Raw genomic sequence first — 16354 nt, 5'->3', positions numbered from 1 at the left:
TTGAACTGATGTCTCTATTCTAAGTACAGGCTCAGTTTCCGACCCATAATCAGGTGTTATATCAAATCAGCATTCTTCACAAAGAGAAATGTCACTTACCTGACAGAATATGTATTAGATTTGGGTCTACTTATTACCCAAATTGTTTTACATAAGCACATTCATATATGAAAAATATGTTGCTATGTGCCATAAAGTTAAGTCTTCGGTCGGACTAAACACCTTAAGGCACACTGTAGACGCACGCAGCGTTGTGACGCAATCCGTTTATTTTATACCATATAATACTCTGACTCTATTTGACATCCTGTCAATCATTAATCATTCATTTTGTCTGGCTGTGCTGCTGCATGTGACTGTACAGTTGTTCCACGTGTCCACGAAAAGGGTAGAGCATGTGCAAACACTGTGTACATCATAGATATTTCACTTTTCATATGTTTCATAGTCATTTGAGCAGTGTGCTAATTATTATGACAGTGTTTATGACAAAATGACTGTGTTGCCAGGCTCTCTCTGTCTCAGGATTTGAATATTCAGTATATAAAAGGGGAAAACAAAAGGTTTTGCCCAACTTTACAGGAAGTAAAACCTCAAAGCAAATCATTAATGAACACCTGAGTTGCAGTTACAGGTACAGAGGGTTATAAAAGGGTTTACCTCTTCTTCTAGGTTACTTTATCATGGATCATGTATCTGCACGCTACTTGCTGTCGTTTCCCCCCTGAATGAAGAAGGAGTCGGCGGGTGCGCATGCGCACACGACCCAGTGTATTTCCGTTCCGCAGAACAACAATGTGGGCGGGGCTAGGTTTCCATAGTGACGCGCCCCTACGTCTAAACACTCCTTTGACCTATCAGTTCACCTTCATTTTTTTCCCTGCTTTAAATCTGAACATTTCAGATTTACTTTTTTTTATTTTATTCTATTTTTTTAATAACTCATGGACAGAGCACTTTGTTTACACAAAAACAGAACGTTTTAAGGACAGAGTAGCATCTTGATTGTGCACAAAAAAAAAGTTTAGTTTGAGTGTGTTTCGTTTCTTGGGTTAAAACACAAACAATGAGTTGACGTTCTGAACCTAAATCTGTAAGGACTGGGAGGACCATGGCAACTTTGACGGGGAAACTGCGTGATCCTCGGGATGTGATTCAATGCTCCAGGAGAGGAGAGCCTCACACTACACCTGCCTGTGGCTCTGCAGGGAGAGAAGGGAAGAAGAAAAAGAAACGAAAGACGATTAAAGAGAAAAATAAACCCACCTGTGAGCAAAAGAAAAGAGGACATCCAAGCACACCTTCCCATTCTGATGACTCGGGTACTTTTATTCCTTTTATTTATACACACACACACACACACACACACACACACACACACACACACACACACACACACACACACACACACAATACACTCAGTTTATTATCATTGCAGCATGTATTTTGTTTAGTCTACCTGTTCAAACTTTCTACACCAAATCCCAAATTCAGTTAAAACTAGCCTATGTTTATGGCAGATAAACTATTTAATTATTATTATTATTATTATTATTATTATTTACCTCCAAAATCATCTGCATCATGCAGCAGTCCTAATAAATATGCACAAATATGTCAGGAATACTATTATATTTTGTTAACATTTTGTTCATCAAAATGAAAGATTTTTAATTGTTCTTTTAAATTTTTTTTTATTTATTTTTTTTTACTAATATGTTCAGTGCATATTAATACATCGTTTAGTGTTCCTACACATGGACAGTCTATTTACTTCTTTTTTTTCTTTTCTTTTTTTTAAAGTGATATTTAGGAAAATTTATATGACGTGAAATTTTAATGAGAAAAAAAACATCAATGGAATCTGATTTTGTGTTTCAATCATTTATGCGTAGGGTTAAAGTAGATACACGTCACATTATGTGGTGCGTTTAATACATTTACATTGTTTCACAAATTGCCTTTTTTTGCTAGGGGTAAGATTTTTTTTATTATTATTAATATTTTTTTTAAAAAAACAAAATGAAGGATTATGGGTTTGAGGTTTGAGGTTGAAAAAAAAAAGATCAAATCTCAAAAACAGAGATCTTGTGTGAAATTAGGGCAAAGCTAAAGCGTCTCGGAATCCCAGGGAAACGTAGACGCTTGCAGAAGTGGTTCGATTCTCCAGCATTTTGCCGATCGGCCGTCTGTCACGCTCACGTCCATGAAGTGAAGTAAAGAGTCGTGGAGTTAAGTGGAGTCAAAATGGGAGATATTTAAACCCTGATGAGGAAAAACTTATAAAAAAAAAATGTTTTTTGTACTAATACAGCTTAATTCCTGTTAAGCAGCTAACATTTGTCAGCAAGCTAACTTTAGCATCGCCTGTCTAGCTATAATGTTATCTGAATAGTTATGCTAGGTATCGAGAGTTTAACATCGCTATGCAAAACTTGAGTAGAACTTTTTTTTTTAACTGAGAATTTTTCCCTGGGAATCCCCCAAGAATGACGTATTTACCTAATTTACATATAATCTGTATTTCTATATTTATATTTCAAATGATATGTTTTAAAGGCATATGTAACCCCTAGCGAGTTCAAAACAAGGAAAGAATTTAATTATACGAAATGCATATTCAGCATATTTATATATATAATATATTTTGTCAGCGCTAAAGCGCCATAGTTTATTAGGCACACCTCCTATCGCCATTCAGTGACTGAAGCCCAACTGTTGCTTTACACAATTTGTCAGCCTCTCTCTACTCCATCCATCAGTGGAAACGGACCGACAGTGGACCGTGCTGATCCGGTATTATTTGGGTGGTGGTCAGTTCTCGTTGCTTTGATACAATCCACCATAGAAAAGGACATCATTTGGCGCCCCCTATCTTTGACTGGCCTGAGTAGGACCCACCTCGGAAATAAATGGCATACACCCTGGCAACATTTCTTTGTTGTCTATCAAGCTACAAAAGTCCTGAAAACATTTTTTTAATTATTTTTATTTTTTTACAAATTCTAAATCTTTAGCTAATTGTAGCTAGTAATGAACTGAAGAAATGTTTGTTCGCTGTGATCAGTGAGGTCGATTCTCCTCTGTGTTAGCTGGCTTGTTCTTGCACTACATTTCACTCGTTTTCAGTCCTTGCCATTGGAAAATTGACGAAATTTCCCAGAGATGTTGTGTGGGGTTTTTCTTTATTATTCAAACTAGTTTATAACAGTGACATTGACCAAGTTTAGTTTTGCAATACATGATGCTGTAACCACACTGATGACCACCACCACCACAACAACAACAACAATAACAACAGTAACAACAGTAACAACAACAACAATTACAACAGTAATAACAACAACAAATAACAACAACAGCAATACTATCATCAACAACAACAACAACAACAACAATAACAACAGTAATAATATCAACAACAATAACAACAGTAACCATTGACTGTTATGGGCAGAGGGGTGCTGATTATTAGGCATAGCAACATATTAAAGTTGGTAAGTGTATACAAACCAAGCGAGCAAGATGGCAGGTGAAGTTTAGCTACAGTGTAGATATGTGTGTGTGTGTGTGTGTGTGTGTGTGTGTGTGTGTGTGTGTGTGTGTGTGTGTTAAGTTTTCACTTACTTGAGCCAATAACTTTCCCTGTTGACCTCCAATGTGCCCTTAGATATTTATTTATTTTTTCTTCTGGCAGTATTCACACCTGTATGAAAGTAAGGTTTACAAGCTAGCACCACCATTTTAGGAGGAAAGACTGAATGCTCAGCAGATCAGTGCCACATTTTACACCTCAAGTCCTTGAGAAACCTCACCCATGCATGGGTGTATTCCCGAGAACCAATTTGGCTGCAAGGGAAAGATCAATTACATTGAATCCCATCATGTTTAGCCATACAGCGTATAGGTTAGCTCTTTTGTGGAAAGGGGATTAAGTTGAAATCCATCTACCTTGGTTTATTGTTTTGGTGTGCTGTAGAGAAACCCCAGACGCAACAGTCAACCAACGCGGAGAAGAGCAGTGACCCGAACCATGCCAAAGGCCATGCCAAAGAGAGGAGTGCAAGGAAATGCCGTAAAGGCAAAACCGCACAGGCTGCAGTGGAGGAAACCCCAGGCGCAGATAAGGAGGATGAAATGGAAGCAAGCAGCCAAGCACAGGAAAGCCTGAGGTGGGAAGGGGTTCTGGATGATCCGATTGCTGAAGCAAAGCGGCTGGAGGTCTACAAAGCTAACCGGCGCATACGCTACATGGCATTCAAACAGACACTATTAGAACATGCCAAGGTGGCGCTAGGTTCTGAGTCCGATGTGAAGAAACTGGCTAGAACATGCAAAGCTGGTTCAGCAACCGTTATGTAGAATTCTGTGTTGTTTCTTATGTGTTCTTAATTTAGTTTTTCCAATTTGGCAGCATAAATATAGTATATACTCTTTCTTTTCGGTGTACTATGACTGTACTGTATTCATTGCTTCAAACTGCCTACCATTTAGCTTCGCCAAGATCCCAGAGAAAAAAAGAAAAACATGTAAGCTAAACATAAGAGCGAGAGAGAGATGAGAAACTCAGCAAGATACCAAAAACCAGACCGCAACATTCTCGGGGACCCGTGGCCACAACAATCACATGACACAGTGTGGACAATAAACACAATTATATCCAGTTACCAGGTGCCAAGGGAGCAAAATTGGATGGGAGGGATGACACATCTCTCGCTCTCCTGTCAATCACAGTGACGCTAGCCATTCGTGGGTGTCTGTGAACTCATATATTTTCACGCTATCCGTCGTTCCCCAGATGAGGACGGGTTCCCTTCTGAGTCCGGTTCCTCTCAAGGTTTCTTCCTCTTAACATCTCAGGGAGTTTTTCCTCACCACCGTCTCCACCGGCTCGCCCGATCGGGATAAATTCACACGCTTAAAATCTGTATACCGTGTTTATATGTTTCTGTAAAGCTGCTTTGAGACAATGTCTGTTGTAAAAAAAAACACTATACAAATAAAATTGAATTGAATGGAATTGAATATATGTGGAAGACGCCGAGCGTGCTTTACTCTAGGTGTGTTACGCTAGTCTGGGACACAACATGAACTTGCTGGCTTCACATACCGCTGAGAAATCCTTCACCCACTTCTGGTTGGTAGTTGCTGTATGATAGAGCTGGCTGCTGGTTGGAATTTGCCAAATTGGGGAGAAAAATGGGGAAAGCGCCACATTTACATGCTTGGATAAACACCTGGAAGATCCACCCAAGAGTTCTTTTCCCAATGAGAACTGCAGTACGGTTTTATACACATTGTTGAAAATGTACCTCAAATAAACCTAGTACTACATTATAGAAAGCATCGGGAATCTTTTTTTTTTTTTTTAAAAACATATTTCCGGTCAGATTTTCTCGTTATATCGTAAAGCACTGCCGCACTCGTAAATACGTTTTTTAAACGCTTACTTTCGCTCAGAATTAAAACTGCTCATTGCAACGTTTCTAACACAAAGTTATTCGGGTTAGAACAACACAGTGTCTCAATCCTGAATTTGGGTTACTCTCTGCGTAGAACGCCACGTCTTCTCCTCGTGTCTATCTGGGCTTCCTTCAGGTTCTCCGGTGTCCTCTCGTCTCTCAGACCACACGCTATCCTTCATTTCTAGGTATTAGTAAGTGTACAACTGTGTGCGCGTGTGCCCCGTGATGGACTGGTGTCCCGTTCCGGGTGTATTCCCACCTCGTAGGATAGGATCCGGTTCCACCGTGATCCTGAACATTTAAAGCGGTTAGTTAAGACGAACAAATGAATGCATATGAGTCGAAACACGTTTGCGGAGAATTATCTACAGTAACGATCGGTTTGGAAAGACACCAGCTTTATGCAAACGATTAGGGAATGACATCGTGATGATGCGTTTATCCTCAGAACCTGCGCGTGCTACACTAACTAGCGCTAGCAAATATTAGAAGAAAAACAAAACAAGATCAGGATCTTTCTGGTGCATTTTGACGTATTTGAATTCTGTTAAACAAATCAGATATGCAATTTAAGATTCTTATATTGAAAATCCACCTGTGTGTCCTGTACCACTGGGATACCGGGCAAAAGATATTTCATAATCAGCCTTTTCAGTCGACATCTTGAGACAGTTAGACGTCTAGACATTTTCTTTAATTCGCCCTAATCTCTTTCCTTTTTTCCTTAATCTCTGGCCATTCTAGCCAGATATCTGGTTAAGCCATAACCATAGTGTACAATCTACCATACTGAGAGTATCCTTAATATTTGCTGAAACATTATTAGTGGTTCGAGCGCCTTCACTTGCACCATTATAAAGTATATTCTCCAGATTTGGTGTGACATTCTACAAAACTTTGGGGCGGCGGCTTTCTCCTAAACATGGTGTATGAGATTTTACAACCTGGCAATACAGTAGGTGCACGGAAATCGATGGCAACCATTTTGCTGCTCGCTCTCTGGTTGTTACTCTAACGAACTGCTCCTGGTGTAAAACTATGTATTTGACTACTTTCACAAACATCTCTGTGTCTCCGTCAATTCAAACTCAAATTCAAATAAGCGCTGCTGACCTCAGAGGTGAGATTTTAATATTCATGACAACCTACAATAGAGTGTGAAGACGTAATAACCTGAACCTCGACCGATTCCACAGTGACTCCAGAAGGGCCGCATCAACTCAGTCAGGAACGCATCGACATTGCCTGGTCTTGCCTGGTGAACCTGTGCAAACTGTAGTCTCAGATTCCTGTTCTTGGCTAACAGGAGAGGAACCCGACGTCATATTCTGCTGTTGTAGCCCATCTGCTTCAATGTGTTGCACATGTCCGCTCATCATGGTTGTAAAGAGTTGCTATTTGAGCTACCGTAGCCTTCCTGTCAGCTCAGTCCAGTCTCATGACCCTCCGCTTAACACTACTCCCCCATGTTGTGGATTATTTTCCTAGATCAGCACGCCCCATCATGTATTATTCCTTACTTCTATTTATTCATATTCATTCATTAAACATACCGTCATCCACAGTAACCGGATAAACCCTGCCTAAACCGTCCCTATTGGCCAAATTGTAAACGGGCATGTAATAAAGGTTATATTATCTACTGGATTCTCAGATTGAAGTTCAGGAGTGCTCACTCTTTTGTTTATACTCACACAAACTCTTTCTGTCCTCAACTTTCAGCTTTTAACAGAAGAAAATAACAGAAAATTGGTTACAAATCTTGACGTTGTCATTACTCTGCGTTAATGTACGATACAGATAGTAATAATGTGTACGTGTAATGTGTCTACTTGACACTAGAGGGCGCTTTACATCTAAAATCCCAGCTTCAGGTTTGTGGAAAAGCAGAAGGATTTGATACAATGACAAAGCAGTCCAGGTGAAGAAGTGCATCTGGAATATTCAAGGAAAGACATATTCAAATAAATTCATATTCAAGATATGCAAACCTTCTAAGCGTTTCTCTGTATGTATAGTGCTGTACACTCACTATCCACGTTCAAGCAATCAGCCAATCGTGTGACAGCAGGACAACGTATGAAATCATGCAGATACTAGTTATGATAATGTTCAGTTAATGTTAACGTCAAACTGGGGGAAAATGAGATCTCTGTGACTCATTGCTGCCAAATATTTCAGTGTCTTGGTATTTCAGAAGCTGTGGATCTTCACGCACAGCAAGCTCTAGAGCTTACACAGAATGGTGCGAAAAGCAAAAAACATTCAACGCGCAGCAGTTTTTAAACTTGTTTTAGGAAAGCTAGAAGTACATGTCTATCTAAAAAAAAAAAAAAAAAAAAAAAAAAAAAGGTACAAATACAATGCACAGAATTAAAAAGGCTAGAATTTTTGTGTGTGGCTGTTTTAATTATTTGTTTAACCTCCTATAAAAATGGCAATTCGAGTCGTTTTGCGGTAAATATTTCCAAGCTTTATAAAAGATTTGCTATAGTTCTGTAGTCTTTTGACTTTTCTTGCCTGCCCGGGGACTTCAATCATTTTTATGTTAGAAGTGGCTAATTAAATACGGTAATAATTGTCCTACTTGACTTACGTCTATAATGAGTCTGCAGTGTACAGCGTAAAAATAAACCAGGGGTCAAGTCGCTCGCATTAAAATAGCAGTTTATTAATATTACCTGCAAAAAAAAAATGGTGGCTCGGATATTGGAGAAAGCATATCGGATGTCCGATCTCGTAACAAAAGGCAAAGATTGGAAAGCCTTCCCAGAACTGTGGAGGTTCTTATAGCAGCAATAAATAAATAAATACATATTATATATGGTATGGGACATGGGGTGCAGAAACTTTTGGCCATATACTGTAGTGTAGCATGATGAATCAAAATCTGGCAACTGTGTAGTAGTGAGCAAAGCATTGTGAGTGAGTTTAATCAGTATCATTTGGTTTTATATACCGTGATGTCATTGATGAAGATTTTCAGTCACCGTAATGACCACTAGGGAGCAGTCTGTCCCTATCCATGGTGCTGAAAAGGACAGGGACATCGTTTCTAAAAAAATAAATAAATAAATACATACCGACATACATTTTAAGTAACCTAATAACAATCTGGGTCTGTATTTCAGCATAGGATCTACTCTGTAGTCCTAATCCTTCATCCTTGCGCAGATCAACAGCTGTTCGGCTTGGAAAGTGAAAACCAACGCGACCCAGTTCAGCAGCTTCTTGTACACGGTGAGATCAGATCAGGTCAGATCAGATCGCCCTGGTTTGTGACTCCAGCTCATTTGTTAAATGAATGTCGGATGTTGGAGAGCATGGCAGAGAGCAAATTGATCTTCCATGCCCAGGAGGTGATGGAGGAGAGAGCCGTCCTGCGCCTTACATCCGCCTGATCGTGAGTAACATCGGTTACGCGCTAGCCTATATCATACAGCTGTTGGACAGATGTTCTGGTCGATAGATAAATGCACTAGTTCTGCTTGTAGTGCAAACTTTTGGATCAACTCGCCTAGCTGCAAAGCAGTGTCGTGTTTGAGATTACATCATCATCATCATCATCCACCTCAGTTACGCACTCGCTACATCCTGCAGCAGAGACGATCCTGACCCGATGAGAGACGAGTCTGACCTTTACGTTCACATTTCTGATTACTAGAAATGGTCTGAGGACAAAAAAAAAAGCTCAAATCGCGAATGACCGAGGTGCTTGCGCAGTTCATCTTCTTTCAGCTGGTCCCGGATGTGCACGTTTACGCGAAATTTTCACATGGTATAAGTAGAGTTAAAACAACCTGAAACCACAAGGTTAGGGAGAAGGAAAAAAAAAGTTGTAAATAGATCATCACCAGTTACTAGTTGTGTAACCAACCGGAACCTGTCATTTATGCTATTCTATGAAATTCCCTTAGAGTAATAATAATGATGCATTGCACCATGATACCTTATGTGGTGTTAAAAATAAATAAATAAGTAAATAAGGACCACCCTGATGACCCAGCTTGGTCTGACCAGCTGCCAAAACACAGCCCAGACTGGTCAAACTGGAAGCCTATGTAGGCTAGCTGGCAAGATATTTCCTGCTTTGACAGACTTTTGCGTTATTTATTTTCTCATAAATAACTTGTCTATTATAATGAGTCTTTATCTGTCACATATACAGGGGTTTGCTTTTCTTCACATACCCCAGCATGTCAGGAAGTTGGCGTCAGAGCGCAGGGTCAGCCGTGATACAGCGCACCCTGGAGCAGAGAGGGTTAAGGGACTTGCTCAAGGGCCCAACAGTGGCAGCTTGGCAATACTGGGGCTTGAACCCCCGACCTTCTGATCAGGAACCCGGCACCTTAACTGCCAAGCCACCACCGCCCCTATTATGTAACATTTGCTAGAGGTTACCAGCTGACAAAGATGGTCTACAGCGAACAGTCGATAACGTCAACAAAATAGACCTCATGTGAAAACTGGAATGAATTTCCTGGTTACACAGTTGTACTTTTTGACTATGTACTGTGGCACACAGTTATAGAAGGGAGTTATCGATAATCGAAATATCCGGTGTCACCCAGACGATGACGGGTTCCCTTTTGACTCGGGTTTCTCTCAAGCTTTCTTCCTCGTGTCGTCTCGGGGAGTTTTTCTTCGCCACCGACGCCTCCGTCTCACTCATTAGGCACAAATTTATACATTTAAAAATGTATATCCTGAATTGATATATTATGTAAAGCTGCTTTGCGACAATACCCATTGTTAAAAGCGCTACACAAATAAAATCCAATTGAGTCTACCAGTTTGTCCAGCTCAGCTTGCGTTTTAGTAGCTGGTCAGAATAGCTCGATTTTTCAACAAGGAAGGATCCAGCTATTTTTTCAGTATTTTTAGTACAACCGCGTTTTAGCGGTTCCAAAGCGCTTTACATTGGGTCTCATTCACCCATTTCACACACACTAACGGTGGCAGAGCTGCCATGCAAGGCGCTAACTTACCATCGGGAGCAACTTGGGGTTCAGTGTCTTACCCAAGGACACTTCGGCATGTGGTGTCACGCGGGCCGGGAATCAAACCGCCGACCCTACGATTAGTGGACAACCCGCTCTACCACCTGATCCACAGCCGTCAAATTGTCTTACATAAACATCACAGAATACTTGGTGCAGTTTCTCGTCACCTCACCCCAGCAGGCATGAAATTCCTGCGTCATACAGAAGGCACACATGCTCATAAAGTCGGCATAGACTTTCACATAACATTTGGGATTGATTAGGGTTTGCTCGATGAAAGGTCCGTGTTGTCAAATAGCAGATACGTAGACTTCTGTATTTTGTACATTGAGCTCTGTTTTTACTCAATTTAGGACACATGTTGTGCGTCCATGGATACCTGCACCGTCGCCCAACAGGTGGAGAGCGTCGAGCGGAACATCGCATTCTTGCAAAAAGAGCATCAGGTCCTCCTGACTGGCCTGCGCCTGGAGATCCGTCACCTGAAGAAGAGATGTAATGGTCCGTCGCGTTCTGTAACATCACGCACTGTCACTAGGCTGTCTGGGACAGCTCCAACTAAAACAGAAATGCTGCACGGACACATGTGTGTACCGTGTAGAGCTGTTTTTCAGTGTCAAACGATCAAATTCTCTCATTTCTCTTCATAGATCTGAGCTGTGAACTGAGCAAAAGCTCTCCTGAGAGAAACAGAGAAGGTAATGCTATGCATGTATTTGTAAAAAAACAAACAAAACAAAACAGAAATGTTTAATATTTTAATAACAATATTTTTCTTATTAGTTAGGTAGTCTTGTGTGTGTCCCCCTAGTTATACAAACCTCCATGTGTTAATCAGATATAGTAGCTGAGGAGGAGTTTCTTCAGGCTCGCTTATTGCAGACGGAACATAACCTGGCCGAACAGGAGTGCTCGCAGCGGGAGCTAAAAGCCAAGCTCCGGCACAAGGGGGCGCAAGCGAGCGCTCTGCAGGTGCGGCTGCGCGATGAGGAGCGACGCTTTTTGGAGGAGCTGAAGCGGCGCAGTCATAAGATCACGGCGCTTAGCCGCGATCTCCACAAGCAGACCGACATCGCTGCCCAGCTCACTTTCCAACTACACTCAGCACGCTTCCGCCTTTACCACCAGGCAGAGGAAGAAGATGACGAGGAGGAAGGCGAAAGAGACAAGAAGGTAAGCAACAGGAAAAACTGTCGGTTGAGTTGACGTATATCAGTGCTAATTGTACGCACGGAAACCTTGCTAGATTGGTATGTTGTGCAACCTACGTATTAGACATTCTATGTATTTCACAGGGTCCAGGCTGTTTGTCAAGCTCTCCACAGGTCTCAACATCCAGAGCTGAAGCCAGACATCGTAGCCACTGTTCAGCACGATTGCGAAGGTCAGAACGAGTGAGGGAATGTGTGCCACAGGAACGCATACTGGGGCCGGAGAAGCCCCGCCCAATGCCTGACCCCACCCTCTTCCTGTATCCCTTCACACAAAGGCTTCTCCCTCTGCACATATCACTGGGAGGGCACTGTGGAGAGGGGGATTCACAAAGGCGGATGGGTAGATTACGGACCCGAGCAATGAGAGAGGACACCGGACCAGAGACTACAGATTTATAGTGCGACAGTGGGATAGAGACTGATTAGTTGCACTTTAGTTCACTTGTATAGTCTATAGCATTTCTTACTGCATCTTTACTACTCATTTGAGCAGTGACGGCTCGTCCAGGTTTGGGCAGGTATGGCTGAGCTCCACCATTTACAATATATCAGCCGTTCAACAAATGTTAATCTATGTAAAGTCCTCATTCACAACTCCATACATTTTGAATTCAGTTGAAATACCAATCACCGTTTTTGAGTGCCCAATGATTTAAAATAAAAATAAAAAAACAAACAAAACGTAGCTATTTACAGATATTTTCCCCGTTTAGCTCTATAAGAGTTATTAAAATTTGGCCTAGTGGTCAAAATGGGAACTGCGTCGAGCACTAATAAAAGCCCATTGGAGTGTGAATCACACTGCCCCATGCCCACGCTGTGAACATTTTCAGTGGAGGAGGAGCGACAGACAGGACAGTTAATGACAGGGTTGTCAGGGTCATGGTTTTTATGCCGAATCGCAGCGGTTAAATATACTGTGCGTCCACCAGGATCTCGTTTCAAATCCAAATGAAATCTAATAAACGTCTCAAAACAAAGGCGAGGTGTAAGCGCAGACAGTGTGTCTACTGTATGACTGTAAGATATTTTGCAAGGATTGGAAGAGGGAAAGACGGATTATAGAGTGGATAATGTCTGTACATCAGAAATGCGTGTGTACAGTACCGCAGTGACCTTGTTTTCCACACAAAGGCTGAAAAAAAAAGAAGAAAAACATGCCTCCTTTTAATAATGTTCAAATTTCTTTGGACTAGTTTCAGGACTTTTGTGTGTGTGTTTTGAGATGTATGTGGACTGGGATTTTTTCCCTGAAACCTGGCAACCCTTAACGATTAATGATATTAGCTCTTCGGGAACCTCACATGCTGTGTGGATCACAGTTGAACTGACGTATGTATAGACGTATGTATATGCTGGATGTTCTCGTCTCTTACCTGCCTCTTACCGGACATTACAGGGTGTAGGGTTTCTTTAAAAAGTCACTAGATACTGTAGTAGCATGAGTCAATTGTGATAGCCTCTTGACATAATTGTGCCTGACGTTATGTCGTTATTAACATAGTCCTGCAACACCAAAACCTATGATCACAAGCCGCCGCTGCTGTATTGGGGTGATCAGGGTGGCTCACTTGTCCTTTCTCTAGTACAGTGATGTTTAACCAATACAAAACATACATACAGTAAAGAATGAAGTAGTCAGTACTCTCATACAGGTGTTCAGCTGTTCCATGTCGTTGACCTGCAGTTAGCTAGTTAGACGTGTCAATGAAGTAGAAGGTTTCACTCTCTCTCAGGCTGGTATCTATTGTATTGTGAGTACAAATCGTATGCACTTAACACCAGAAGAAAACTGAGCCGACTCTGTAGATCTGTACAATTGTTGATCATGACAAACGTATTTGTCCACAGATGACACAGACACTACAAATCACCAAATGTTAACAGCTTTTGTTCGTTTATTTATTTATTTATTTATTTTTTAAGATTAACAAGCCACTTGAACAGTTAGAGTTTGGATACCGAACAAACAGGAGTGATGTATAAGACATATGAATAAAAAGATTCATATTTATGTTTACTTGGCTCTTATTTTTATTCACATTATCTAATTTTGGCAAAAAAAAAAAAAAATGTAATTAAATAAACACTTATAGTAAATACTTTAGCAAATGTGGATGACATCATCCTGGAACCACCTTGAGGTGCACAGAGAGCAGTGGCCTCTTCAGTAACGGAGACAGCGTTGCCAGGTTTGCATTATTATTATTATTATTATTATTATTATTATTATTATTATTATTATTATTATTATTATTATTATTAATTTTGTGTGTATTTTTATGAGTTTGTTGCCTATAATAAAAAATGTATTTGTTTCAGCAATGTTTTGCAAGCTCCATAGGTAAGCTGGAGGGTTTTTATTGTTTTTTTTCAAATGCAAACAGTAAATTTATTACATAAATAATCTATTATTTAAAAAAAAAAAGAAAGAAATATATTATATATGAATGTACATATACTGTATATATATATCTATTTCTGTATGCATGCTGTGGTTTAAATAAGTAAATTAATAGTTGTATTAGTTTGGTTGTAAATAAAACATTGCAACGAATAGGTAAATTAGTATAAAATTAAAAGTACACGACTATTTAGGAGAAGTTTATAGTTTAATTTTCTTTTATTAGTTAGTTAGTTTGACAGTTACATTTATATAGTGCTTGTCTAGACACTCAAAGCACTTTACATTGTATGGGGGGGGGGGGGGGGGGGGGTCTCCTTAACCACCACTAGTGTGCAGCATCCACCTGGATAATGCAACGGCAGCTATAGTGCTCCAGAACGCCCACCACACACCAGCTATTACTGGACAGGAGAGGTGAGTGATGTAGCCACTTCAGAGATGGGGATAATTAGGGGGGTCATGAAAGAGAAGGTCCAATGGGGGAATTTTGCCAGGACACCGGGGTTATACCCCTACTCTTTACAAGAAGTGCCCTGGGATTTTTAACGACCACCGAGAGTCAGGACCTCGGTTTAACGTCTCATCTGAAAGACGGTGCTGTTTTTACAGTATAGTGTCCCCATCACTAAACTGAGCCATTAGACTCCACACAGACCCCCACACAGGTGAGCGCCCCCTGCTGGCCTCAATAATACCACTTCCAGCTGCAACCTTAGTTTTCCCCAGGAGGTCTCCCATCCAGGTCCTGGCCAGGTTCAACCCTGGTCCTTCAGTAGCACACCAGGCAAGAACTGCAGGGTGATACGGCTCTGGCATCATTATTCACTGATTAGTTTTTTGTTTTGTATTTTTATTAAAGATGGCACGATACCACTTGTTCCACAAAACCTATTACATTTACATTTATTCATTTAGCAGATGCTTTTATCCAAAGCGACATACAAATGAGAAAATACAAGCAAAGCGATATATCAAGCAGAGAACAATACAAGTAGTGCTGCCATACAAGATCCGTTAATTGAGTTCCAGAAGAAGTAAAGTGCACAGAGTCAAGGTGTAAGTGCCAGAGTAAGGTTTTTTTATTAAATTTTTTTTATGGGTTGGTTACATGTTCAAGGAAGAGGTGGGTCCTTAGCTTTTTCTTGAAGATGGTGAGAGATTCTGCGGTCCGGATTGAGGTTGGAAGTTCATTACACCACTGAGGAATAGTTAGTGTGAAGGTTCTGGAAAGGGATCTTGAGCCACGCTGAGTAGGTACTACTAAGCGCTGGTCGTTGATTGATCGCAGATTGCGTGAGGAAACGTAAACCTTCAGGAGAGAGTTGAGGTAGGGGGCACTGTTCCAGACAAGGTCTTGTAGGTGAGCATCAAGGCCTTGAATTTGATGCGGGCGGCTACAGGAAGTCAGTAGAGGGAGATGAAGAGGGGTGTGACATGGGTTCTCTTGGGCTGGTTGAAGACGAGGCATGCTGCTGCATTCTGAATCATCTGAAGGGGTTTTATGGAGCTGGCTTGGAGGCCCGAGAGTAGTGCACTGCAGTAGTCCAGTTTTGAGATAACAAGACCCTGAACTAATAGTTTTGTAGCCTGTTCGGTGAGGTAGGGTCAGATTTTCTTGATGTTATACAGGATGAACCTACAGGACCGTGCAGGTGTTGAGATGTGGTCTGTAAAGGTCAAGCTGTCATCAAGAATCACCCCAAGGTTCCTGGCTCTCCTGGTTGGCTTGTGTGTGGTTGAGCCGAGCTGTACAGTGAGGTTGTGGTTGATTGAGGGACAGGCTGGGATGATGAGAAGCTCAGATTTTGCCAGGTTGAGCTTAAGGTGGTGTTCCCTCATCCAGACCGAGATGTCCGACAGGACGGATGGATCGTCAGGCTGGAAGGACAAATAGAGCTGGGTGTCATCAGCATAGCAATGGTATGAGAAGCCATGAGACTCAATCACCTGCCCTAGAAATGTAGTGTAGATAGAAAAGAGCAGTGGACCCAGTATCACTGGATTGAGCTAAATTTAGTTTAAGCAAATGACATCTTTCTCAGTTAATCATTAGTCATACATGCTTCATTAAATATAGGTTGTGAAAGAGCAGGGTGTACATGTGCATGCAGAGAGAGAGAGAGAGAGAGAGAGAGAGAGAGAGAGAGAGAGAGAGACTTAGTTGGTTCTTGAAATTTACAGACACACAAAGCTCTTTTATAATTTTTTTTAACCTTGCTGAGGTCTACCACAGCATTCTGCTTGTGCTGCAGCACCCTGCCATAG

General features: G+C 41.1%; 1 protein-coding gene across 2 annotated transcripts; it reads left to right on the top strand.

Moving 5' to 3' along the window:
* Positions 1-1204: 1204 nt before the first annotated feature.
* Positions 1205-13686, top strand: ccdc92bb (coiled-coil domain containing 92Bb). Of its 2 annotated transcripts, XM_017493061.3 has the most exons (6): positions 1213-1322; positions 8597-8868; positions 10822-10969; positions 11119-11166; positions 11307-11641; positions 11764-13686. In XM_017493061.3, the coding sequence occupies exons 2-6, from the start codon at positions 8770-8772 to the stop codon at positions 12079-12081; spliced, it is 948 nt and encodes a 315-aa protein (XP_017348550.1). In that variant the 5' UTR covers positions 1213-1322; positions 8597-8769; the 3' UTR covers positions 12082-13686. The 2 variants fall into 2 exon arrangements, with proteins under 2 accessions (XP_017348551.1, XP_017348550.1); XM_017493062.3 differs by lacking the exon at positions 8597-8868 and having other exon boundaries at positions 1205-1322.
* The last annotated feature ends 2668 nt before the right edge of the window (positions 13687-16354 follow it).

The sequence above is a fragment of the Ictalurus punctatus genome, chromosome 18 (genome assembly GCF_001660625.3).
Source record: "Ictalurus punctatus breed USDA103 chromosome 18, Coco_2.0, whole genome shotgun sequence".
Classification (NCBI taxonomy): Eukaryota; Metazoa; Chordata; class Actinopteri; order Siluriformes; family Ictaluridae; genus Ictalurus; species Ictalurus punctatus.
Note: the sequence above shows the minus strand (reverse complement) of the source record. Positions and strands in the feature narration are given on the sequence as shown.

Coding starts and splice junctions, on each gene's coding strand:
- ccdc92bb (XM_017493061.3), top strand. CDS start 8,770: ATGTCGGATGTTGGAGAGCATGGCAGAGAGCAAATTGATCTTCCATGC. Junction 10,970..11,118: donor CCTGAAGAAGAGATGTAATG/GTCCGTCGCGTT, acceptor TTCTCTTCATAG/ATCTGAGCTGTGAACTGAGC. Junction 11,642..11,763: donor AAGGCGAAAGAGACAAGAAG/GTAAGCAACAGG, acceptor TGTATTTCACAG/GGTCCAGGCTGTTTGTCAAG.